The sequence below is a fragment of the Eptesicus fuscus genome, chromosome 21 (assembly GCF_027574615.1).
Source record: "Eptesicus fuscus isolate TK198812 chromosome 21, DD_ASM_mEF_20220401, whole genome shotgun sequence".
In the NCBI taxonomy this organism is placed as follows: domain Eukaryota; kingdom Metazoa; phylum Chordata; class Mammalia; order Chiroptera; family Vespertilionidae; genus Eptesicus; species Eptesicus fuscus.
Genome location: NC_072493.1, coordinates 46,647,616 through 46,674,786, shown reverse-complemented (window position 1 = coordinate 46,674,786; position 27,171 = coordinate 46,647,616). Strand labels below are relative to the sequence as shown.

Below are 27,171 nucleotides of genomic sequence, written 5' to 3'. Positions count from 1 at the left end.
AAAAACTGTAATGCAGCCCTAGCTGTTTTGGCTCAAGGGAGAGAGCATCTGTCTGCAGACTGAGGGGTCCCTGGTTCGATCCAAAATATATAAGGAACTTACACAATTCAACACCAAAAAGACAATATGACTGAAAAATGGGCAGAGGACCTGAATATACATCTCCCAAACAGGACATATAGGTGTCCAATAGACATATTAAATGATGTTCAGCTCATTCATCATCAGAGAAATGCAAATGGACACCAGCATGAAATACCACCAAATACCTAACAGGATGCCAATCACCCATAAGTCAAAAACGACAAGTATCACAAATGAAGTGGAGAAATGAGAACGTTGATGCACTGTCAGCAGGATTATAAACACACTGGTGCAGCCACTAACAAAACACGATGGAGGATTTTCCAATATTTACAAAAGGTACCAGGTAACACAGTGAATCCATATCCGGCGATTTAGAGAGAACACATATGGTCAGGGCACATATTAAAAAATCAATTAATTTCCAGCTGAAGTTTCTATTTCTAACTCTCCCTTCCTCCCTGAAGTCATCAAAATCTTAAAAAAGTCAGGGAGATTCTAAAAATCTCAATAGCCCAATAAATATGGAAGAAACTGAAGCAGTCATCAAAAAGCTTCTATCAAACAAAAGCCCGGGGCCAGACGGCTTCCCAGGGGAGTTTTAACAAACATTCAAAGAAGAACTGAAACCTATCCTCCTCAGACTACTCCAAATGTTTCAAGAGGAAGGAACACTTCCAAACTCATTCTATGAAGCCAGCATCACCGTAATAGCAAAACCAGATAAAGACAACACAATGAAAGAATTACAGGCCAATATCCCTCATGAACACAGATGCCAAAATCCTCAACACAATTCTAGCAAAACGGATCCAGCAGTACATCAGAAAGATCATACACAATGACCAAGTAGGATTTATCCTGGGGATGCAAGTATGGTACAATATCTGGTACAATATTCACAAATCAATAAAGGTGACACATCACATAAACAAATTGAGAGACAAAAATCACATAGTCATATGAATTGATGCAGAAAAAGCGTTTGACAAAATGCAACAACCTTTCTTGATAAAAACTCTCAGCAAGGTGGGAATAGAAGGATCATGCCTCATCATAATAAAAGCCATGTATGACAAACCCACAGCCAACATCATACTCAATGGGCAAAAACTAAAACCATTCCCCCTAAGAACAGGAACAAGACAGGAATGCCCACTCTCGCCACTCCTATACGACATAGTACTGGAAGTATTAGCCACTGTGATCAGACAAGAAGAAATAAAAGGCATCCAAATTGGAAAAGAAGAAGTAAAAGTGTCCTTATTCACAGATGACATGATACTGTACATAGAAAACCCTGAAGACTCCATAAAAAATTATTAGACCTAACCTTTTGCACTCAGATGTCGAGTGTGACTCTACACGGTTAGCATCGGTAGCAGCTCGTATGTCGAATTGTATTGAATGTATCAATAATTTGAAATATAAAAAAATCCAAATAAGTTTGTATGAAAAGAAACTCCAGTTTTTTATTCTACTACCGCACTTTGTAAAATCTGGGGTATTTAAAAAATTAAATCCCGAGTAGAATAAAGGAATCGAGAAAAAAAGCAAGCGAGTGCAAAGGGTTAATAAAGGAATTCGGTACGTACAGGATACAAAATTAACGCCATAAAATCTATGGCATTTCGGTACGTACAGGATACAAAATTAACACCATAAAATCTATGGCATTTCTATACACCAATATTGAACTTACAGAAAGAGAGACTAAAAAAGCAATCTCATTTACCATTGCACCAAAATAATTAAGATACCCAGGAATAGCCCTAACCGGTTTGGCTCAGGGAATAGAGTGTCCACCTGCGGACTGAAGGGTTCCAGGTTTGATTCTGGTCAAGGACATGTAACTTGGTTGAGAGCACATCCCCAGTAGGGGTGGGCAGGAGGCAGCTAGTCAATGTTTTTGTCTCATCGATGTTTCTAACTCTATCCCTCTCCCTTCCTCTCTGTAAAAAATCAATGAAATATATATATTTTAAAAAATCCCCTTTCTAAAAAAAAAAAAGATACCCAGGAATAAACTGAACTAAGGAGATATAAGACATATATGAGAAAAACTACAAGACACTGAAAAGAGAGATAGAGGAAGACATAAACAGATGGAAGAACATACCGTGTTCATGGATTGGTAGAATCAACATCATTAAAATGTCCATACTACCCAAAGCAATCAATAGATTCAATGCACTCTCCATTAAAATGCCAATGGCATATTTCACAGACCTTGAAAGAACTCTCCAAAAATTCATCTAGAATAAAAAAAGACCCCGAATAGCTGCAGCAACCCTGAGAAAGAAGAACAAAATAGGTGGGATCTCAATACCAGATTTCAAGCTGTATTACAAAGCCACTGTTCTCAAAACTGCCTGGTACTGGCATAAGAACAGACATGTAGATCAATGGAATAGAATAGAAAACCCAGAAATCAACCCAAACCACTATGCTCAATTAATATTCGACAAAGGAGGCAGGAACATACAATGGAGTCAAGACAGTCTCTTCAATAAATGGTGTTGGGAAAATTGTACAGATATGTGCAAAAAAATGAAACTAGACCACCAACTTACACCATACACAAAAATAAACTCAAAATGGATAAAGGACTTACACATAAGAAAGGAAACCATAAAAATACTAGAGGAATCCACAAGCAGCAAAATCTCAGACATATGCTGAAGCAATTTCTTCACGGATACTGCTCCTAGGGCAACGGAAACTAAGGAGAAAATAAACAACTGGGACTACATCAAAATAAAAAGCTTCTGCACAGCAAAAGAAACCATCAAGAAAACAACAAGAAAGCCCACTGCATGGGAGAACAATTTGCCAATGTTAGCACAGATAAGGGCTTAATCAACAACATTTACAGGGAAGTCATACAACTTAAAAAAAGGAAAATAAACAACTCAATCAAAAAATGGGCAATGGACCTAAATAGATCCTTTTCGAAAGAAGACAGAGGAAGAAAAAAAAAAAAGACAGAGGAAGGCCAAAAGACATATGAAAACATGCTCAAAGTCACTAACTATCCGAGAGATGCAAAGCAAAACGACAATGCGGTCAAAACCGGTTTGGCTCAGTGGATAGAGTGTTGGTCAGCGGACTGAAAGGTCCCAGGTTCGATTCCGGTCAAGGGCATGTACGTTGGTTGCGGACACATCCCCAGTAGGGGGTGCGCAAGAGGCAGCTGATCGATGTTTCTCTCTCATTGATGTTTCTAACTCTCTATCCCTCTCCCTCTCTGTAAAAAATCAATAAAATATATTTTTAAAAAAACACAAAAGGACAATGGGATACCAGCTCACACCTGTCAGAATGGCTATCATCAACAAATCAACAAACCACAAGTGTTAGCGAGGATGCAGAGAAAAAGGAACCCTCGTGCAAGGCTGGTGGGAATGCAGACTGGTGCAGCCACTGTGGATAACAGTATGGAGTTTCCTCAAAACACTAAAAATAGAATTCCCATTTGACCCAGTGATCCACATTCTAGGAATATATCCCAAGAAACTAAAACTACCAATCCGAAAAGGTATATGCACCCCTATGCTCATAGCAGCACAACTCACCATAGCAAAGATTTGGAAACAGCCTAAGTGCCCATCAGCAGGTCAGTGGATTAAAAAACTGTGGTACACCTACACAATGGAATACTACGCTGCAGTAAAAAGGAAGGAATTCTTACTATTGGCAACAGCATGGATGGAACTGGAGAGCATTATGCTAAGTGAAATAAGCCAGTCAGAGAAAGATAAATATCACATGATCTCAGTCATTAATAGAATAAAAAGAACAACATAAAATGATGAACAAAAACAGATCCAGAGACAGAAAAGCACCAATCAGACCATCAAACCTCAGAAGGAAGGTAGGGGAGGGTGGGGTAAGGAGGAGATATCAAACAAAGAACTTTTATGCATGCATATAAGCCTAACCAATTGTCACAGACAACAGGGGGGTGAGGGCATCAGTGCAGGGTGGTGGGTAATTATTGGATAAGGACACACAGTAATACCTTAATCAATAAAAAATTAAAAAAAAAATGGAGTGTGAATTTTGATAGAGGCTTTGCCACTTCCAATTTAGGTTGTCCTATGGTCATAGACATGGTAGAATATTAGAATATTCTAGAAAATGACTTTCTAAAATATTAGTTTCTGATAGTACCTTAATCAGTGTAGACAACATGTAATTTGTGCAAACACTGACTTCCTAATTCACATACATCATAAGCCTTTCTTTTCTATTCCAAGGACCTCAATTTGTTCCTATTTTAAAAATATATATATTTTTATTGCTTTCAGAAAGGAAGTAAGAGGGAGAGAAAGAGAGAAACATCAATGATGAGAATCACTGATATCTCCTGCACGCCCCCTCCTGGGGAGGGAGCCAGCAACCCGGGCATTGGCCCTTGACCAGAATCAAACCTGGGACCTTTCAGTCTGCAAACCGGTGCTCTCTCCACTGATCCAAACCAGCTAGGGCCCAATTTGTTCCTCGAGAACAATAATCTACCATAGAAAGCAGAAGGCCCTCAGAGATGTTAAAATAATAAAGGAAACAAAGCCCTGCGGGAGGAGGAGGAACTCGGGAAGGAGGTCACCCTCACCCAGGGAGGCCAGGTTGCTGTAGTTCTCCACCATCACATCCAGGTACAACTTCCGCTGAGCTGGGTCCAGGCATTCCCACTCCTCCTGAGAGAAATCGATGGCCACATCCCTGAAGGTTAACGGTCCCTGAAAAAAAAGACACATTCACCAAGAGGTCACCAGGGGAGTTCTTAACGTCACCAAAGATGAAAAGTGTTAGCAGAAGAGGTTTTGACGGAGGGGGGTATCTTGAATTATCCAGAAAGAACACTTTGTCCCAGTAACATCCTCTGATGTGTTTTCTGACACATGAGAATGACACTTGTCCACAAATCCACAGTACAGATTTTACTTTACAGGAAACTAAACTTTGAAATTAAAGCGTGGACACAGGCATATGGATTTCTGAGTGCTGTGTTTGCATCGTTCAGGGTTAGTGCTGTATATTGCTCAGCAGCAAATGCCATGCTGAGTTGAAAATATATGTACTTCTTCTCAAGTATAAAGCAGAACACAAGGAAATGAACTTCTGTAAAAATACAGATTCTGACCTAGGTTTGGAGATGTGGCCTGTATTTCCACAAGTGTAACAAGCTCACTTTTACCTGTAATGTCCATGTTTCCGGTCCATGTGCCACACTTCTGAATACAGAGAAAGTGAAAACACATAAAATATTCATACAGAACTCTGAACTAAAGGGTTTGTTAATGGAATCCGTGCTCCTGGAATAGGACACATAGGAACCATAATCCTAGTTGGAAATTCACTGTGAGTAATCTTAGAACAAGATTATTCTGCCTGGTCCAGCTGGTGTGGCTCAGTGTTCTGTGCTAACCCATGAACCAAGAGGTCACGGATTCGATTCCCAGTCTGGACACACAACCAGGTTGCAGGCTCAATAGCCAGTATGAGGTGTGCAGGAGGCAGTTGGTCAATGATTCTCTCTCGTCATTTATGTTTTTATCTCTCTCTACCTCTCTCTTCCTCTCTGAAGTCTATAGAAATATACTTGAAAAAAAAAAACACAAAGAAAAAATAGCTGAAATAATGTTAACAGTTTAGGCACAGAAACACATTTTACAACTATGAAATCAAGATGGTTTAGTGATTGTGTAAATCTCATGAAACTATTTGTGTGTGATCCCCTTTGTGTTTTACAAACACAATACAGAGAGAAACTTACTGACATAAAACAAGTTAGACCTACTGTTTCCTTTTTGTGGTTGTAAATCCTCCCCTGGAGAGATATATTCCATTCACTTTTCAAGAGTGGAAGGCAGGGAGATAGAGGGACAAAAAGGAGAGAGAGAGAATGAGTGAGAGAGAAAGAGACATCAATGTAAAATAGAGACAGACACACATGGATTGGCTGCCAGATACCCAGGAGCTACTTGCCCTGGACCAGGAATCAAACCCTCCACCACTGAACCACACCAGCTTGGGGGAACTAATTTTTCTTACTGGTACATTTCTTTCAAAAATTTTATGTATCATTAGTGGAGAGCTATGTTGTAGGGATGTTAGTGATGGCTGCCTTCCAAGTTTGATCTGTCACAAAAGGGACATTTTGAGTAGTTGAAAGTCACTAATTAAATACGGGAATGCTTTCTGACCTGGGGAGGGTGACAAAATGAATGCAGACAAGGCTCTGGCGCAAAGGAGGGAATTATAACCCAGCCAGTGGGGCTGAGAGGTAGAGGGTTGACCTATGAACCAGAAGGGCAGGCTTAGATTCCTGGTCAGGGCACACGCCAGGTATCAGACTCCATACCCAGTGCAGGGTGCGGTGCAGGAGGCAGCTGATCCATGATTCTCCAACCTAATTGATGTTTCTACCTCTCTATTCCTCTCCTTTCCATTCTGAAATCAATAAAAATATATTTTAAAAAAGAAGAAAAACACACAGAAAAAGAGAGAAATACAGAAACTGCTGACATTGACTATGATAAAGTAATGAAATAAGGAAAGAAAAACAACCTGCAAAGGCAAGAACATCAGAAATAGAGAAATAAATCACCAGAATTCAGAGGAAAAGCAAACATAACCTCTGACCCAGGACACATCTTTTACCTGAGGAGCAGCCATGTGGTCCTGGTCCTGATGGGGTCTGGGATGTTTGCTCAGGTGACACTATGTTGAGGAGCTTCACAACTGCCTTCAAAGACTCTTAATCAGCTCACCTCACACTCACCGTCAGAAGGACCTGGAAATGGAGAAAAGGCCACCCCCGCCCCGTCCTTTGTCGTAGGAGACAGTCAGGAACAACGAGCTCCTACATGGCGACCACACTGGGAGAGGTTTTATTTAGTTTTTATGTGTCTCTCCTCCCAAAGACTTCCACAAACTCCTACAGAAATGAGAACGTGAGCTGCTGTCCTGACCCCCCAAACCAAACAGAGCCCCCCTTTACCTCCCCTGAACAAACCTGCTCCCCACTCTCACAAAGGCATCCTGCTAATCCCTGTCCTCACCTTCCAATCACCTGGGGCCCCTCAGTAACCAATGATGCCCCACCCAGAGCAGCTGTCCGCCTCCATGGGGGAAAGTGCCCCTGAGGGCATTTCTTAAAGCTCCTCAGGGATCTGGGAAGCCCCAGAGGATTTATCTCAGGATGTTTTTAAATAATAAATTGTCACACATAGAAAAAGTAAATCTATGGAAGTAACACACACACACACACACACACACGCAGTAACAAAGCTAAGGCTTCTAATATTCCTTGAAAAAGCATCAGGTGGCTGAAACCGGTTTGGCTCAGTGGATAGAGCGTCGGCCTGCGGACTCAAGGGTCCCGGGTTCGATTCCGGTCAAGGGCATGTACCTTGGTTGCGGGCACATCCCCAGTAGGGGGTGTGCATGAGGCAGCTGATTGATGTTTCTCTCTCATCGATGTTTCTGACTCTCTATCCCTCTCTCTTCCTCTCTGTAAAAAATCAATAAAATATATTTAAAAAAAAAAAAAGCATCAGGTGGTGACAGACACAGGTCACCTCCTCGTTGCCATCCCAGGAAAGGACACGGGACCCATGACCAACAGTCTCTCCCCTCTGAGTGAATAAGGGTTGCAATTGGAAGCAAATTATTGTAAAATTCCCAAGCCTTCTAAACTCTAGATTTATAATTGTCACTCAATCTGTATAACTAAGACAATTCAGCTGTTAAATTAAATATATAAAGGCACACCTAGGCGGCAGGACTCAGTGGTTTAGACTGGACCTAAGAATCAGGAGGTCATGGGTTTAGATTCCTGGTCAGGGCATATGGCCAGGTAGCAGGTTTCATCCCCAGTGGGGGACGGGCAGAAAGAAGCTGATCAATGACTGTCTCTCCTCAATGATATTTCTAACTCACTCTCTCTCTCTCCTTGCCTCCGGGAGATCAATAGTAACATCCTTAAAAAATACACTGAGTGACCAGATTATTATGATCTCTGAAGGCATAATAATCTGGCACTAAATGTATATCCTATATAATAAAAGTTGTATATGAAAATTGTCCCCTCGACCAGGAGTTTGACCAGCAGGCAGATCAGCCAACTGCCCATGTCCCCTTCACCTGGCCAGGCTGGACAAACTCCACTCATGCACAAATTCATGCACTGGGCCTCTAATATATATATTATACACACACACACACACACACACACACACACACACATACACACATATACACATATACGTGTGTGTGTATATATATATATATATGTATATATATATATATGTGTGTGTGTGTGTATGTTTGTGTATATATACATATATTCTACACTAATAAAAGAGAAACATGCAAATTGACCATCACTCCAGTACGCCCACCAGCCAATCAGGAGGGAATATGCAAACTAGAAGGACAAAGATGCCTGCCATCCAGATGCTCCAGGTGCGTGCAGAGTGGCCAGACGGGGCAGGAACTCTGCTATGAGAGGGAGGGTGAGGGGCGAAGGGATCTACAGAGTGGCACTCCAGCCGCAGCAAAGAGGAAGACTGCAGACTCCTGAGTCTGCAGCAAAGACGAAGACGGCAGACTCTGGCTGGAGTCTTCAGCAAAGATGAAAAAGGCAGACTCTGGCCAGAGCGTAGGCCTGGGTCCCGGAGGAAAACCGGTGCTGGAAGCCAAGGGAAGGAAGGCCTATTGCATGAATCTCTTTGTGCAACGGGCCTCTAGTGTATATTATAAAATTCGTGCATGGGGGGGGGTGTGTGTGTCCCTCAGCTCAGCCTGCACCCTCTCCAAACTGGGACCCCTAGAGGGATGTCCAACTGCCCATTTAGGGCCGGACACAGGATTGGACCTAAACGGGCAGTCGGACATCCCTCTCACAATCCAGGATTGCTGGCTCCCAACTGCTCGCCTGCCTGCCTTCAAGATCAGACGCACATTGGTCTTCAGACATTTTCTGTCCATAACCACAGCTTCTTTCAGCTACAGAGCTACCTTGTATCAATAGTAGATGTTTAGACATAGTCCCACCTCCCTGCCTTCAGGTGAATGAAAGTCCTGGCTGTCAGGTGGCAGAGAGCTGTCTGACCAACCGCTGATTCTCTAGGGGTGGGACTTCCTCCTCCCTGCTGTCAGATGGCTGTCAGGCCACTGAGAGCTGTCTGACCAATGGCTGATTCTGGCTGATTCAGTGGGGGTGGGACTTCCTCCTCCCTGCTGTCAGATGGCTGTCAGGCCACTGAGAGCTGTCTGACCAATGGCTGATTCTGGCTGATTCTGTGGGAGTGGGACTTCCTCCTCCCTGCTGTCAGAGTCTGGGCCAGCACACACTGGGACACAGCATCAAAAGACCCAGACTCAACTCCCCGCCCACTTGCGTGTGCCCCCTGGACGCAGCATTCACCCTCATGGAGGGGCTGACAGGCCCAGACACTTCCAGAGGCTGGGGAGCAGTGAGGCTGGATCCACCGCAGGAGTGGGCGGATCCCGCCTCTCCCCTTGGTCCCATGACCTCTGGCCGGGCCAACAGGCCCAAACACTCCAGCCTCGCTGCTCAGCCCCAGACACTCCAGAGGCGGTACAGCAGCGATTGCACCTCTCTGCTAGGTCTCCGTGACCCCAAACACTACAGTGGCAGGGCTGAGGGGACTGGGCTTCGTCATCTTGTGGCTATGGCGGCTGACATTTTGTCACAGAGTGATGAGTAATTTGCATATTACTCTTTTATTAGACAGAATACACACACAACGAGTGGCCAGATTATTATGCGTTCAGAGAGCATAATAATATGGACACTCAGTGTGTATATATATATGTGTATACTCTCTCTCTCTCTCACACACACACACACACACACACACACACACACACACACGTCCCAAGCCCATAAATCATAACTTAACCAACCACACCCCATCAGCTCACCCCTCACCCATTTCAGGGTCCCCTCCTCCCACTACCATGTATTTCTGTCCCTGGATCTGTCTCTGTCTCCCTGTTCCCTTTCTCTCCTCTGTGGTCCTTTCCTGTGTCCCCCTCCCTGCTCTTTCCCCCCTTTTCTCTGTCTGTCCCTACACCCGGACCATGAACCTCCTGAAACCCATTTCCCTTCCGGTGCTCTTTCTCCTGGTCTCTGACGGCTCCCATCTCCACACACGTCCGTCTGTCCCTCCCCACGCCCGTGTCCCCGGGCAGGTCACCTCTTCTGGGGACACCGCGTTCCTTCCCCTGAGCCCCTCCCCATGGACACTGTGCTCCCCGGGCACTCAGACCCCTTATTAATGGGGGACCTAGGAAGGCGGGTGCAGACCCCCAGGCCGGGAGCCATCCGGGCTCTGTGGGCGGAAAGCGCCGGGCGGGGGAGGGGCAAAGGGCGGGAACCCCCTAACCCAGACTTCCAGCCCCGCGGGGGACCGGCGGCCCCGGGGATGGTTTTCAGCAGGAAAACCACGCGGCAGGCGGGGCCCACAGCCACAGGCGGAGAGACCGCGGGCCGGGCCTCAGTTTCCCCCAAAGGAACGCGGCGCCTCCACTGCGCAGCCGCCCGGGACCGGACTCACCGCTGTGAGGGGCTCCGGGGCGGGGACCTCACCACGGACTTCAGCGCCCGCAGCGCCCTCAGCCTTCCCTGCGGGGAGGGGGGCGGAGAGCAGCGGCTTTAAAGCACAGACACCTCCTCAGGGAACCGCCACCTTCCCCACAACAGCCGCTTCCGCGTCTGCCAGCAACTGCGCATGCGCCTCCCTGCGGGATGGGCGGGGCCAGCGCCTGAGCTGAGCGGCTCCGCGGTGGGGGCGGGGCCTGTGCGGGGACAGAGGGAGGGAGGGCGGGGCGGGAGCGAGGGGGCAGCCCTGGGTCCCTCACCTCCTCCCACAGGGACAGCCCTTCCTGGTGGAGTTCCCCCGTCATTGTTGGGGTTTGGCTGGTGACGCGGCTGTGACAGGATCACCAGGGAGAGAAGAGACAGGAGCAGAGAGAGGGCGGGTATTTTGCTTCTTTAAAGGGAGGAAAGGGCCAGGTGCCCTCTGATGGCACAAGGCTCCCCAGATAGAGGGGCTGTTCTTTTATTGGGGTGCTAGCGAGTAAATGGCAGCTGTGGAAAAGCATAAAGAGGGGAGGAGGAACCTGGAATTCACACAGAAGTTTCCAGATCCCAGAGGCTGTGCTGAGAGCTACTGGCTGGCCTGCCCTTCAGCTGCACATGTCCCAGGAGGTGTCTTTCCAGGATCCTCACAGCCGGTAACACATTCTCACAGGGAAGTTACAGAGAATTCCAAAGGCGGGCAGACTGGGTTTGAAACCAGAAACTTTCTGCCCCTGATTTGCCTGGATCCTTAAACCCTCAGTGAGGAGGGGGGAGGGGAAGGGCAGCCTGCTCTCTCAGCCCCTCCCTGTCCCCCATCTGAATGCAGAGGCAGCTTGAGTTAGGGAAGCAGGTGGATGGGGTGTCAGACAGACCCAGATGTCCATTCATGGTTAGGCACCTGATGAGATAAGGTCCCGTCCATCAAGTGGGAAATAAATTTTAATTTACCTATTTTTCAAGGGCTAAAATTTTCTAGTTGTAAGTTGTGGTCTGTGAAGTCTGTGTTCTGGGAAGGCATTTTTAAATGAATATTTTGACTTTAGTAGTTCCTATAACCTAGTTAATGGGACATTGATATTAATGTAGAATGTCTCCTGTAAGTTTTCCTTAAATTTAGGAAACAAAATAATTTTAAACCAACAATATTTAAAACAGAGTTATAAGAATAGCTGAAACCGGTTTGGCTCAGTGGATAGAGCGTCGGCCTGCGGACTCAAAGCTCCCGGGTTCGATTCCGGTCAAGGGCATGTACCTTGGTTGCGAGCACATCCCCAGTAGGGGGTGTGCAGGAGGCAGCTGGTCAATGTTTCTCTCTCATCGATGTTTCTAACTCTCTATCCCTCTCTCTTCCTCTCTGTAAAAAATCAATAAAGTGTATTTAAAAAAAACACAGAGTTATAAGAATAATATTATCAGTTTACTTAAACCCAGCACCATTTTTGTTTATTTTTATTATTTTCCAGTGTTTTCAGGAATATAGGTATTTATTTCAGTGTTATAAATCTTTACTTTAAAGATATGACCTGTTTAGAAACCTATAATGTAGAGTAAGCCAGACAAAAGGATTAAGTTTAAGCTATGTAAGTATTTAATTGCTTTAGGCCAATAAAATATCACCCCTTAGTATTGCCACATGAAGCCATAAAACACACTACATATAATAAACAGATGAACACATAAAGACAATCTATTCTATAAAGACGGTGAAAGAGTTGTAGAGTGAAAGTGACACAACAATGCTAAAGAAAGCAGATACAGCCGAAACCGGTTTGGTTCAGTGGATAGAGCGTCGGTCTGTGGACTGAAGGGTCCCAGGTTCGATTCCGGTCAAGGGCAAGTACATTGGTTGCGGGCACATCCCCAGTAGGAGGTGTGCAGGAGGCAGCTGTTCGATGTTTTCTCTCTCATCGATGTTTAAAGAAAGCAGATACAAATAAACTGAAAGACATTCCTTATTATATCCAAGAGTTCTACACAATAAATTGATTACCTAGTCAATGCAATTCTGACTGTAATTTAAACAAAAGATATTCAGGAGAGGCAAAATACTTCAAATATAGAAAATTTGGAAGATTCATTTTTTGACGCTGAAAAACATTTTATTTAAGTAAGATTCTTTTTTTCTTTTTAAATATATTTTATTGACTTTTTACAGAGAGGAAGGGAGTGGGATAGAGAGCTAGAAACATCGACCAGCTGCCTCCTGCACATCCCCTACTGGGGATGTGCCCGGAATCGATCCTGGGACCTTTCAGTCCGCAGGCCGACGCTCTATCCACTGAGCCAACCCGGTTCGGCTGAAAACATTTTACAAAGCAAGACCAAGTGTTGGAAGCTACCCATTCTCTTCACTATCAGAGAAATGTAAACAAGAATTGTGGAACGCTGGTGAACCTTGAGCCCTGGCAAGGGCCAGAGCTATGCACCGATTGTTTAGTGGAGACAATGGTAGCTCAAGCAATTTCGTCACCAAATAGTCTCAGAGTAAATTTTAACTAATATTTACTGACCTTTAAGATAATCTGCCTGTTACCGGAATTCCTGCCTGCCTAAGGGCTATATGTGTATCCAAAATTGAATAAAATGTTGGCAAGGCCTGGGCACCAGTGGAAGTCCTTCCCCTTGAGTTGGACTTTCTCCCCTGGCCCCCATTATTTCCAAATTATTATTTCTTGTCTCTGTCATTTGTGCATGGCCCTTCTCCAGATCACAAACCCTGAATCACACGGGACATGGCTCACACAAGTAAGCAAGTGGGTGTGATCCTGGATTAATACAGACACATACACCAATGGAATGGAGGAGAATGCCCCAACATAAAACCTGATGAAGCCTCACCTGCATCAAACAGGAGCCTTTTATGTGCCAGAGGATACAATCCACAGGGGCAAATGCAACCTCCAGAAATGATGTGGTAAAAGTGATCTCCGGCCTAGCCGATTTGTCTCAGTGGATAGAGTGTCAGCCAACGAACTGAAAATTCCCAGATTCGATTCCGGTCAAGGGCACATGCCCAGGTTGTGGGCTTGATCCCCAGTGGGGGACTTGCAAGAGGCAGATGATCCATGATTCTCTTTCATCATGGATGTTTCTATCTCTTTCTCCCTCTTCCTTTCTCTCTGAAATCAATTTAAAAAAAAAAAAGTGATCTCCAACTTTCAGACATTCCTGTGGATTTCCTCCTTAAAATTGATAATGGAATGAAACACCCTCCAGGAGTGATGTCTGCTTGTGAATATTCCTCTCCATTCCCAATGGTGAAGTTTGGAAGTCAGTGACTCACACATTTAGAATAAAATATATTATGAAAGCATTCAGAAAGATTTCCACATGTGTTGGGAAATAACAGTTGAAACAGGTTATGTCAGGAGCTAATTTGCCCCCGCCTCCTGCACCAAGCCATGCAGGCAGATGTTGGTAGTGAGGCTGTAAGCAACTCTGTAAGAACTGGGATCTCAGTGAGGGGCAGGAGGTGGGGAGGGGCTTGAACCCTGGTACATGACTGAATTGGAATTCATGTAAGCACTTTCATTAAACAAAAAGATGCACTGGTCTGTGTGAGGATGAAGAACTAGAACGTGAAAACACAACTCTCCCTGGGTAGATGGGCAATTTCATACTCACACCAGCACCCTTTCCTGCTCCCTTTCTCAATCTACAGGGAGACCAAGACTCAACATGGCTGAGTTCCAGAGCCTTTCAGAGGGACACGACCTGGGAAATGAGACTTGGAGGACTAAGACATGTGATCATTTAGGACAACAGCACTGCTTAAAAATAAACCTTTTAAAGTTATAAACTGCATGACTAAAAAAAAAGTTGTCTCCAACACTTGAATTAAATTACCTTGAATACTGTTTTTTCACTATACACTTTTTTTAAACATATTTTATTGATTTTTTTACAGAGAGGAAGGGAGAGGGACAGAGAGCTAGAAACATCGATGAGAAACATCGACCAGCCGCCTCCTGCACACCCCCCACCGGGGATGTGCCCGCAACCAAGGTACATGCCCTTGACTGGAATCGAACCCGGGACCTTTCAGTCCGCAGGCCGACGCTCTATCCACCAGAAAACCGGTTTCGGCTCACTATACACTTTTTATTATTTCATCAAGCATTTAAATATAACGCTTATTCCAAAATAAACATATCTGAAATAAACATTGCTGATTTACCTCAGAAAAAGACATTGAACTATCCTTCTTTGATAATATTATCCAAATCAAATTTCAAGAATATGTACAGCCAAAACCGGTTCGGCTCAGTGGATAGAGCGTGGCCCTGCGGACTGAAAGGTCCCAGGTTTGATTCAGGTCAAGGGCATGTACCTTGGTTGCGGGCACATCCCCAGTAGGGGGGTGTGCAGGAGGCAGCTTATCGATGTTTCTCTCTCATCGATGTTTCTGACTATCTCTCTCCCTTCCTCTCTGTAAAAAATCAATAAAAATATATTTTTTTAAAAATCAATGGAAAAAAGGATTCACAACAACAAAAAAGATTCATTAATACTTTCCTGACAAAGAAGTAACTTTGCTGGTGGAAATTCATCCCAATGAGCCAGAATTGCAGGTTCAAGCCCAGATTTGGGCACATCCAGGGGTCAAAAAGAAACAAGAAAGGAATGTCATTAATTCTGCAACAGTTTGTACGGTGGCACATTCTCTGTAATGTAAGCCTAAAAAGAAGTAAAACCACTGAGCAATATCCAATGATTACATCTCCCTTGATACCCACAAGAATTTTTACCACAATATGTGTTAGTGAGCATCTAATGTGAAGTATGTTTCATTGAAAAAGATTCGATCTATAGCAGCGGTTCTCAACCAGTGGGTCGCGACCCCTTTGGGGGTCGAACGACCCTTTCACAGGGGTCGCCTAAGACCATCAGAAAACACAGATATTTACATACGATTCATAACAGTAGCAAAATTACAGTTATGAAGTAGCAACGAAAATAATTTTATGGTTGGGGGTCACCACAACCTGAGGAACGGTATTAAAGGGTCGTGGCTTTAGGAAGGCTGGGAACCACTGATCTATAGACAAACAGCAGGACATTCTCTGCGCAGTGAGGAGATATGAGTGGGAGTAAGCTGAGAGCTGGGAGCTTGTTACATTTTTATTTTACTTTTTTTCCAAAAGCAATGTATCTTCCAGACTTTCAATCTATCTCAGCATAAGCATTTAATTATTAAAAATAATAAAACCTGCCCAGATGGCATGGCTCAGTGGTTGAGCATAGGACCATGAACCAGAAGTCGGGGTTCCGTTCCTAGTCAGGGTACATGCCCCGGCTGAGGGCTCCATCCAAGTATGGGATATGCAGGAGGCAGGGGATCCATGATTCTCTCTCACCACTGATGTGTAGATCTCTCTCACCCTCTCCCTTCTTCTCTGCATTCAATAAAATTTTCTTTAAATTAAAAAAAAGATAAAATAATAAAATCTTATTAAAATATTAGGATAAAATACTTTAAGTTTTTAAAAAGTCATATTATTTCTCAGAAAACCAGGAGTCCCTCCTTGGAAATAAGCTTTTAGAAATGTCTATGGATAATATGCACAGATGTGATCAGCTTGATGCAAACTCCACCACTACAATCTTCAGAATTTCCACAGAAAACAGAATAATGAATATTAGGTTGCTTATTTCAAGTTTTAAAATTATTTGGGGTTTAAATGATGCCATTAAAAATTTGAAAGCTAGATTTCCTGTTTCCTTTTATGTTCACATAAGGAAATTAACATCCTTACCACACGTCTCTACAGGAGGCAGTAACATGGAACTCGGCCACAGGCTTTGGTGAGGTGGTCACTCTGAGAAGGGGTGTCTATTCACACATGGACTAGAGCCTGCAGGTAGGCTCTGGACTATCAGCCAGGTTGGTCAGTAAGGATTGCTCAGGGGCCCCATCTGGATGCCCTGGCAGCTCTACACAAACCAGGAAATAAGAGACTACATGTGCAGTGATGTATTAATGTGCACAAATGCGTAGGAATCTAAGGAAAAACACACACACACACACACAACACTGATAGAAGAAACACCTTTGCCTGATTTTGTTAATGCATCTGAGGTTACACAATAGAATTAGGGTGTTTCTGACTCAAAAGTATTACTAACTGGTAACAAAATGGGAAGTTCAGAGATAGAACTGAGGTTAAATGAGGGTTTTAAATGACATAATTAGTGTTGAAATATATCATGAATGTGATTTTTGAACAGTAACCATTTGTTATTCTCTGCACATCCTTCTTACAAAAAACCTTGGTGTTCAGCTCGGGCCTCTCACTGAGCAGGTTACTGTAATAAAAATGGTTATAATTTATCCAAGACATAGAAGCCATATGTGAGTTAAGTGTAAGGAGTCTCAGATAAAAACATAGGGTTAAATCTTCATGACCTGGGATTTTACAATAGTTTGATATGACACCAACACAAAAACAGAGAACAGTTAAAGAAATTACTCATCATCAAAATGTATGCTCTCACCCTAGCCGGTTTGGCTCGGTGGATAGAGCGTTAGTCTGTGGACTGAAGGGTCCCAGGTTCGATTCTGGTTAAGGGCACATGCCCAGGTTGTGGGCTTGATCCCCAGGAGGGGGACATGCAGGAGGCAGCTGATCAATGATTCTCTCATCATTGATGTTTCTCTCTCTCTCTCCCTCTCTGAAATCTATTTGTGTGTGTGTGTGTGTGTGTGTGTGTGTGTGTGTGTGTGTGTGTAGTATGCTCTGTGCATTCAAAGATTCTAGCACCACAGGGAAAATACAGTCTTATCAGATGAGAAAAAGTGATTTCAAGTCACACATCTTGAAGCATCTAGTTTCCCTATTTCCCCAAGTGCTACAAACCACCAACCAAAATACAAAGATCCCAGGGAGAAAACATCAATCTCTGCCTTCATGTCCACCAATATTTGCTTTATACACAGTACTCAGGTCCTCCTACTTTGCATCCATAAATGTTTACAAGGGTTTTATCCTTTTGATAAGTTGACCCCTTTATCATTAGGAAGTATCTATTATTATGGCCTCTCTTTCAAAGTCTGTTTTGCCTGACATTAGTATTGCATCCAGCATTTTATAATTTTCATTTCCATGAAATCACTTTTTATCTCCCAAGGGTAGACTTTTTTCCTTTATTGGATTTCCAAATTTTAGAAAGAGACTATAAAGTGATCAATTAAGTGGTTCACATAAAAGAGAGGCATCTTTACCTGAGGTTCCCAGCAGGCCTGCTCTGACCTGCTCCAGCTCCTTCCACAACTTTCTGGGCATTGAAACACCCTGTATGTGCTGCCTTCACTCAAAGTCAGCGCTCCCACAGGGGTCAGCTAACTCTGAGCACGGTTATCCTCATGCCCATTAAATGTCCACCGTCCAGGATGGGAGCTCTCACTAGAGCAACATTCTCTGCAGAGGAGTTCCTTTGGGGCCCAAAGGTAGAGATGAAGTAACTTTTTCCCAACCCTGTACTTTCATGCTGTGTCTTTTAATCTGAAGTGTGTCTTATGTAGACAGCATATGTTAAGGGTCTTGTTCTCCTATCCATTCAGCTACCCTGTGTCTTCTGGTTGAAGCAGTTAACCCATTTATATTGTGAGTGAATACTGATAGGTATATAGTTATTGGCATTTTAAAAATTAATTAGTACAGACATTGTAGGGAACTTTAACTTCCAAATCACATCAATGGATAGATCTCCCAGACAAAAGTGGTCTTAAATGACAAAGTAGGAAAGATGAATTTTATATGTTTAAAGCTGTGATTATGAACCAGAGTGTCACACGGGAAAACTGGTGTCGTGCAAGATTTTTTTGAAAAAGCAACACTTGACTATTTAGTCAACAGCAAAGACTACATAGCCCGTAGATTGTCAAAGAAAATAAGTGACAATAGCCAACACAGTAATAGATGTCTGGGTGTGTATGGATCAAAAATACTTTTTTGTAAGATTGGCAAAATATATATTTTGGTGAACCACTGAATTTGAGTACTTAGTTCATGTGTGCCATGAAACTAAAAAAAAAAAAAAAAGAAATCTCTGATTTAGAGCTTTTCACCCCAAAGCAGAATATGAATTCTGGAGAAACTGAAGAGAGAATGCCCTCTAACCCAAAGGGCAGTGTCTGCTTCTTGTCTTTTCCAAATGGCCACGGGAAAGAAAAAAAGAAAAAAATCTTATGTGTATTTTGTCCAATACACCTCCTCAACATTCCTCACTACATTACCAGAAAATGGAACTATTGTCTAGATGCGACTGAATTCTATGAATGATCCGGATCCCATAGGATGTCCTGTAACAGAACAAGTTCATAAAGCCCATGTTCCAGATCAGTCCCAGTTACAAAATATCAGCACATACATATACATATGAATGCCCCATGGGTATGTCAGAAAGTAGAATAATATTGAACATCTTGATTCTGTAATGATTTTGTCATTTCTTTGGGTGGCACGTGCATAGGAACTGATGTTTACCACCTCGTACAAATTCAGCACTGGACACTACCGAATAAATGTGCGGCTTCCTCATTTTAATCTGTGTTCCTGCTGTCCCTGGAATTTGCAGTGATGGCTTGGAAAACAGTGCGGGGACAACTAATGCCACTGGACATACCTATGCTCAGGCCATGAATATACAAAAGAACTTTGCATTCAAAATAATTAAAGGTTTCAGCTGCAAAGCTGCCATGGTTCCGGGGTTCCTCTAGAAAGAATGACCAACATGAGGCTACATTTAAGAAAATGAGAATAGATTCACTCTCATCATTGATGTTTCGATCTCTCTCCCTCTCTGGGGCAGGACTAACTGATGTTTCTCTCTCCTTCTCCTTTCCTCTACAAAATCAATAAAACATATATTAAAAAAGTGAGAATAAAACCTATTTAACATGGGATAATTCCATCCCAATAAAGAAGTTATTGAGATAACAATGAGAAATTATTAAGGTTTCTAATGAAAATCAGCACAAGAAAAATCACTCCGATTACAAAATACACAGATGCCAATTTGTGTTATTCCAAAACTTCATATTCATATTAAAAACTATAGGTCAGCATGAACCCACATGGTGGTCTACCTACTTCATGAAAATAAACAAAAATATTCGCCAAATTCTGATGTCAGTCATTGCATTGTGAATTCCAAACTACTGAGTGAAAGTTACAAGGGCTTGAAAGAATGATGTGGGACAGGAAGATCTTTACATGCTGTAGTCATAGCACTGCACAAAGAATGGCAGAGAAACATCAGTTTCTGGTCAGTTTGGCTCAGTGCATGGAGCGTAGGCCTGCGGACTGAAGGGTCTCAGGTTCAATTCTGGTCAAGGACACATGCCTTGGTTGCAGGCACCGTCCCCAGTAGGGGGCGTGCAGGAAGCAGCCAATCAGTGATGCCCTGTCATCATGGATGTTTCTATTTCTCCTCCTCTCTGAAATCAATAAAAAAAAAAAATATATTTATATATATATATATATATATATATATATATATATACATATATATATAAAAGAATGGCAGTTTAGAAGATAAAGTGAAAACCCAAAGAGGAACAGGAAATGGGAAATGAAATAGAATTAATTTTTCTGAGTTCAGTCAGCAATATAACCTAGGAACGGTGTCCTCTCTCCACATGCAGAGTTCATGCCAATTCTGCATCCTGGGTATTACAATGTCACTGGTATTGCAATATTCCTCTTAACTATGGAAAAATCTATTACACAGACAGCACTGTTCTGAGTGTAGTTCTGGTCACCTAAATGTGACAACCACAAAGTGACATATCCTCAAAAAGTTTTCAGCTCAACACATTGGCACAGAAAAGGAAGTAACTTTGATGACATCATTTACAAAAGTTGAGAACTATTTTAAAAGGTTAATTCAATAGGATTATTCCCTAATAGCAGAAAATAATGTGCCTTACAATATAAACCATATTCCCTGGGAAACTGTACACAAGTCCATATTATATACAACAGCTCACAAATCTCTAAGGCAGACACAATCATCCCCATGAGTTCACTCACACATACACCAGGAATAAAACATAGCAGCATAAAGTGATATGAGATTACAATCACATTAATATTTACTTTTCAAAAGACTTCAAGTGATTTCAATATAAATGAGAGAATACTCTAAGTAATTGTACATATGGAAACATCAATTCTTTTGATATATTCAAGTATACAAATATTACCTAACAACATTTAAAGTTTGGAGTACACTGTGTAATAAACTTTTTGACGTAGAGAGCAATACCTGAAAGGAATTTTGGCTACCTATCTAGTATGAATTCAGTGATACTTTGAAATTCATAATCAATTACATACTTGGATCAAATTTTTACATCTTTAAAGTCATTTTAAGGCATAAATTCCTTGGAGTTTTGTAAACTGTATATTTTGAACAAATGTCCCTCTTCCTATATCATGAATGTAGAATTTCAACCCAATTTATAATCCCTCATCAGATTGGGGCTGTAGGTCCAATTATACGATTTCCCACATTCTTCAGATTTAAGGTTTCCCTCTAGAATAAATTCCAATGTGAGGAATAAGATACAGATGCTGATTAGAGACTTTAGGACAACGTTTATATTTCTACTAGAGGCCTCATGCATGAAGATTCCTGCAAAAATGGGCCCTCCTTCCTTTGGCTGCTGGTACCGCCTTTCCACGCTGCCCAGAGCTACTGTGTATGCAAATTAACCAGCCATCTTTGCTGTGTTAATTTGCATACTCACCCCTCATTGGCTGGTGGGGGTCACGAAGGTATGGTCAATTAGCATCTTATTCTTTTATTAGTGTAAATTGTTTCTCCCCAGTATGAATTCTGATGTCAAGTAAGGTTTGCATACTGAGTAAGCTTTGTCACACTCTTTATATCTGCGGGACTTCGATCCAGTAATAATTATCACTTGTGGTATGAGATATAAATGAGGATATACACTTTGACATATGCCTCATAATTGTAAGACCTCATTTTATCATTTTCAATGAAGTTTCAACCATGGACAAATCTGTGGATGAAAACTTTATATTATTGCGGTTTCTTTAGAATGATTCCTGAAATGTTAAGTTTGACTGCAGGTAAACGGCTTTCTCACATTTTCTACAGTGTAAGGTTTCCCTGCACTTTTAAAATCTCTGATGTGCAGTAAATTCTGAGTTGTGGGTAACAGCTCCAACACATTCTCTACATTTCTACCGTCTCTTCTGTTATGAAGTCTCTCAAGTACAGTCCTATGTGAATGGCTTTTAAAGGCTGTTTTACATTTATGAAGCTTCTTTCAAGTATGAATTCTGTGATGTTCAGTAAGTTCTCACGGCTGGTCAAGAACTTATGACACTACGCAAATCTGTAAGACTTCTTTCAAATATGAACTCTCTGCTATATAGTGCAGCAGGCACACTGAATAAAACCTTTGTTACACTTTGCACATGTTATAAGGCTTCTCTCCAGTATGAACTCTCTGATGCGAAATAAGGTCTGAGGATCTAACAAAGGATTTGCCACATTCTCTACATTGATAAGGCTTTTCTCTGGTGTGAACTCTCTGATGATAAGTAAGGGATGAGGAGGTAGCAAGGGCTTTGCCACATTCTCTACATATATAAGGCTTCTCTCCTGTATGAAATATCTGATGTGCAATGAAGTGTGAGGACCTGCTAAAGGCTTTCCCACATTCTCTACATTTATATGGTTTCTCTCCAGTGTGAATTTTCTGATGATCAGTAAGAGATGAGAAGTGGCTAAAGGTTTTGCCACATTCTCTACACGTATAAGGCTTCTCTCCAGTATGAACTCTCTGATGTCGCCTAAGCTTTGTGGACTCACTGAAAGCTTTGCCACATTCTCTACATTTATAAGGCTTCTCTCCTGTGTGAACTCTGAGATGACTAGTAAGGGATGAGGAGGTAGCAAAAGATTTGCCACATTCTCTACATTTATAAGGCTTCTCTCCTGTGTGAATTCTCTGATGATAAGTAAGGGATGAAGAGGTAGCAAGGGCTTTCCCACATTCTCTACATTTATAAGGCTTCTCTCCTGTATGAATTCTCTGATGTGTAATAAAGTTTGAGGACCTGCTAAAGGCTTTCCCACATTCTCTACATTTATAAGGCTTCTCTCCTGTGTGAACTCTCTGATGATAAGAAAGTGATGAGGAATGCCTGAAGGCTTTGCCACATTCTCTACATGTATAAGGCTTCTCTCCAGAATGAACTCTCTGATGTGTAATAAGGTTAGAGAGCTGGCTAAATACTTTGCCACATTCTCTACATTTAAAAGGCTTCTCTCCAGTATGAACTCTCTGATGTTGATTAAGCGTTGAGGAATCACTGAACGTTTTGCCACATTCTCTACATCTATAAGGCTTCTCTCCAGTATGAATTCTCTGATGAATACTAAGGGTTGAGGGCCAGGTAAAGGCTTTGTCACATTCTGAACATTTATAAGACTTTTCTCCCATATGATTTCTATGTTTTTGGGTATGTCTTGGGGATTGACTAAAGCATATTTCATTTTCTCTGAGTTTGAAAAATTTTCCAATAGTATGAATTCTTCCCTTATGTACAATAAGAGATGAATGACATTTAAAGGCTTTGCCACATGCTTTACATTTGTAAGGCTTCTCTCCAGGATGAATTCTCTGGTTTACAGTGCAACCTGAAGGCCAAATAGAATCTTTACATTGATAAGGTTTTTTTCCCCTATCGATTCTTTTGCATCTATTTAGATTGAATATTTTACTGAAGACTCTCCCACAAGGATTCAATTTGTCAGCCTCCTCCCCAGTATGAATATTCTCTTTTTCATTGTAATTTGATGATTGCTGAAAAGACTGGACACATTGATTTCCTTTGTGTGTCTTCTCCACAATAGGAATAACCTGATGTATGCTGTGATTAGACATTTGATTAAAGACTTTTCCATTTTTATAATGGTCCTCTGCATGCTCACTTGTCCAATGATTAAGATATGTCTCTTGATTAAAGTTTTTCCAATGTTCAATCCATTGATAACTGTTATCTCCATTATGTGTACTCTGGTGATAATAGGAGATAGAAAGACCTTTAGTGACAGTTATTTCATTAACTTGTTCCATTAGAACCATTTTGTGATACTCATTAAACCAAGAGGGTTGTATAGAAAAAGCTTTCCTAATTTATTAAAATTGTAGACAATAAATAAATAGAAAACATCAATTGTCAGAGGGAGAATAAAGTAATCCTGGTTTAAAAGATTACCAAATTGCCCTAGCTGGTTGTGGCTCAGTGTATAGAGCATTAGACTCTGGAATGAAGGGTCCTGCGTTCGATTCCAGTCAAGGGCACAAGCATGGGTTGTGGGCTCGATTCCCAGTAGGGGGCATGCAGGAAGCAGCCTATCAATGATTCTCTCTCATGACTGATGGTTCTCTCTATCCCTTTTCCTCTCTCTTCCTCTCTGAAATTAATAAAATATATTCTAAAATAATATTAATAAAAAAGAATAAATAAAAGATTAACAAATTGCCCTGCATGCATGGTTCAGTGGTTGAGCTTCAACATATGAACAAGGAGATCACGATTCCATTCCCAGTAAAGGGTATATAGCCCGGCTGCTGGATCAGTTCCCAATGGGAGGCATGCAGGAGGCCACCAATGAATGATGTTCTCCTCTCTCTTTTCAACTCCCTTACTCTCTGAAATCTATAAAAATATATTTTTAGTTAAAAAAATCTTAACAGATTGACAAATTAACATTTTAATTGTATAGGTACATTATAAATCTATATATTTTAGAATAATTGACCAAACTTAAATCCCACCCTATGTTTTAAACAATTCAAATGATTATTTACACTACAGACTATGCAAATTCCTAGTTTTTCCAGATTTCCTGTCCAAGAATACATGACAGAAAAATTTGTTTTCAACCTTTATGTGCACAAACACGCTGATCTGCCAATGGAACTGACTTTAAATTGGGAGGTTTCCCAAATGCATAATACACCTGACATCTTTAGGTAAAAAGAAATTAATTATGATAACTGTCCCAGAATAGGTCTGTTTATATTCATATCCTCCTTTCTCATCACACTCTTCCTCAAATTCCAAGGCTTTCATTAAGTGTACATTATCAAAGTGACACCTTTTATATCTTACCAGTATTATTTCAGGGAATAAATCTTGTATTCCGGGCGTTGGCATAAAGGCCTGGCTATCTTTAGATGGTTTAGCTGGAAAAAAACAAATTTTCAGTTTTGACAATCAGGTGAGTATATTCTGAACTTACCAGCAACTATTAACCAAATGACATTTTAGAGTACTCCATGAGCAAGTAAAGAATTCAGAGAAAGCTCAAGATAGATACAATGAGAAAAACTGACATCAAAGAAGGAGAAAGAGTTGCTTACATTTGCCAATAACTGCTCAAATGCCCTGGCACACAATGGCAATATTATAAAAACACTCCATATTTCCAGTTTCTTCTTAGGAGAGAGAGAGAGAGAGAGGGAAAAGGAGAGGGAGAGGGAGAGAGGGAGAGAGAGGTGAGGAAAGGGCATTTGTGCATCTTCTATTTGTTGTGTTCTATTAAAGAAACACGTATCACTTTGATTTCTCTTGTGGAACTTTAGAAAATAAAAGAATAGCCGAAACCGGTTTGGCTCAGTGAATAGAGCATCGGCCTGCGGACTCAAGGGTCCTAAGTTCGATTCCGGTCAAGGGCATGTACCTTGGTTGCGGGCGCATCCCCAGTGGGGGGGTGTGCAAGAGGCGGCTGATCGATGTTTCTCTCTCATCGATGTTTCTAACTCTCTATCCCTCTCTCTTCCTCTCTGTAAAAAATCAATAAAAAATATAAAATAAAATAAAAGAATAGTCCGAGCGGCATGGCTCAGTGGATAAGGATTTACCTATGAACCAGGAGGTCACAGTTTGATTACTGGTCAGGGCTCAATCCTGTGTTGTGGGTCCTTTCCCCAGTGTGTGTGTGTGTGTGTGTGTGGGGGGGGGGGGGGGATCAATGATTCTCTCTCATCATGTATGTTTCTATCTCTCTCCCCATCACCTTCTCTGAAATAAAAATGTATTTCGAAAAAAATAAAGATATATATATAAAAGAAATAAAATCTTAAATCTCTGCTGGCACACAACATTAAAGATAATGTGATATCCACTTATGTGGGCACATGGGTAAAAATGGCAATCCATAGATTTTTTTGTATGCAACTGACACTATGAGTTTAAGGTACACTGTTATAACCTTAAGATATTTTAGGTAGTTCCCATGGTCACAAGAAAAATAGAAAATAAATAAAATGATATCTACTAAGAGGTGACAAAATTCTGTATTGCAAATCACAACCTCTACATTTCTAAAAATATACATATAGGTATATAATTAATTTCTCAAAATATGCTATGTAAAACCACCCAATGAAGTTAGCTATTTTCCTATAAGGTAACAAATATTAATACAAAATAACAAATCAAGTGTGTATTTACATGAAAATCAGCATAATTGAAAATGAAATATTAACAGTTTACATGCCAAGAAGGTGCATGACTTGCATGCTGTAAAGCATAAAATATTGCTGGCTGCCCTCTGCAGTGTGTCTCAGTGGTTAGAGCCTGGGGCCACCCAAGAAATAGTTGCAGGTTGGATCTGAACCCCATTTGGGATGTGTGAGAAGCCAAGCATACAACATCTCCCTCTCACATCCATATTTCTCTCTCTCTCTTTCAATCCCTCCCTCCCTCCCTTCCTTCTACTCTCTAAAACTCAATGGGAAAAATATCATCCGATGAGCAGTGACAACACACACACACACACACACACACACACACACACACACACACACACACACACACTGCTGGCTGTAATTAAAGAAGAAATCAGTAAGTTGGAAAACACATTCCATGATCCTACTGTGAAATGCTAACAGTATCAGCTGTCATTAGAACCCAAAGGGACCTAAACCTTCAAAGCAATCCCTATCCAAGTCCCAGTGATACTTTTGCTGGAAACACGAAAGCTCTTTCTAAAATTAATGTGAAAGTCACAGGACTCCATGTAACCAAGTCAATCGTAAAAACAATGTATGAAATTAAAGGCTTCAGGCTTCCTGATATTAAAACATACTTCAAAGCTCATGTTACCAAAAAACTATAATACATCTCCAGCCGTTTTGGCTCGGTGGATAGAGCACCAGCTTGTGAACTGAGGGTCCCGGGATCGATTACTTTCGAGGGCTCATGTCAGGGTTGCCAACTTGTTCCCCAGTAGGGGACGTGTAGGAGGCAGCCTAGCAATGATTCTCTCTCATCATTGATGTTTCTAACTATCTTTCCCTCTGAAATAAAAATTAAAAAAAAAGAAAAGAATAAATAAACTAACTAAAACCTGTAATGCAGACATTAAGGCAGAGGGAAATAGTAAAGCAAGGTGAATAACAAATCTACATAGGAATT

At 41.7% G+C, this 27,171-nt stretch overlaps 3 protein-coding genes across 3 annotated transcripts in view; all 3 read right to left on the bottom strand.

Annotated features, from left to right (window-relative positions):
• Window positions 1–6,790, bottom strand: part of LOC129147530 (zinc finger protein 345-like) — a 39,341-nt gene extending 32,551 nt beyond the window's left edge. Inside the window, exon 1 of the mRNA XM_054710049.1 lies at window positions 6,751–6,790. The gene's annotated coding sequence lies outside the window, so the exon portion shown is untranslated. The remainder of the gene's footprint in view (window positions 1–6,750) is intronic.
• LOC129147640 (zinc finger protein 420-like) overlaps window positions 1–27,171 on the bottom strand; it is a 90,521-nt gene that overhangs the window by 10,193 nt on the left and 53,157 nt on the right. The window contains exons 2-3 of the mRNA XM_054710550.1: window positions 6,751–6,883; window positions 4,700–4,826 (exon numbers count right to left, since the gene is read on the bottom strand). Of these exons, the coding sequence (XP_054566525.1) occupies window positions 4,700–4,826; window positions 6,751–6,765 (142 nt within the window). The 5' untranslated portion in view covers window positions 6,766–6,883. The remainder of the gene's footprint in view (window positions 1–4,699; window positions 4,827–6,750; window positions 6,884–27,171) is intronic.
• The window catches only part of LOC129147642 (zinc finger protein ZFP2-like), a 60,122-nt gene continuing 53,183 nt past the window's right edge, over window positions 20,233–27,171 (bottom strand). Inside the window, 3 exon segments of the mRNA XM_054710554.1 lie at window positions 20,233–22,153; window positions 22,155–23,759; window positions 24,862–24,935. Of these exon segments, the coding sequence (XP_054566529.1) occupies window positions 22,103–22,153; window positions 22,155–23,759; window positions 24,862–24,935 (1,730 nt within the window). The 3' untranslated portion in view covers window positions 20,233–22,102.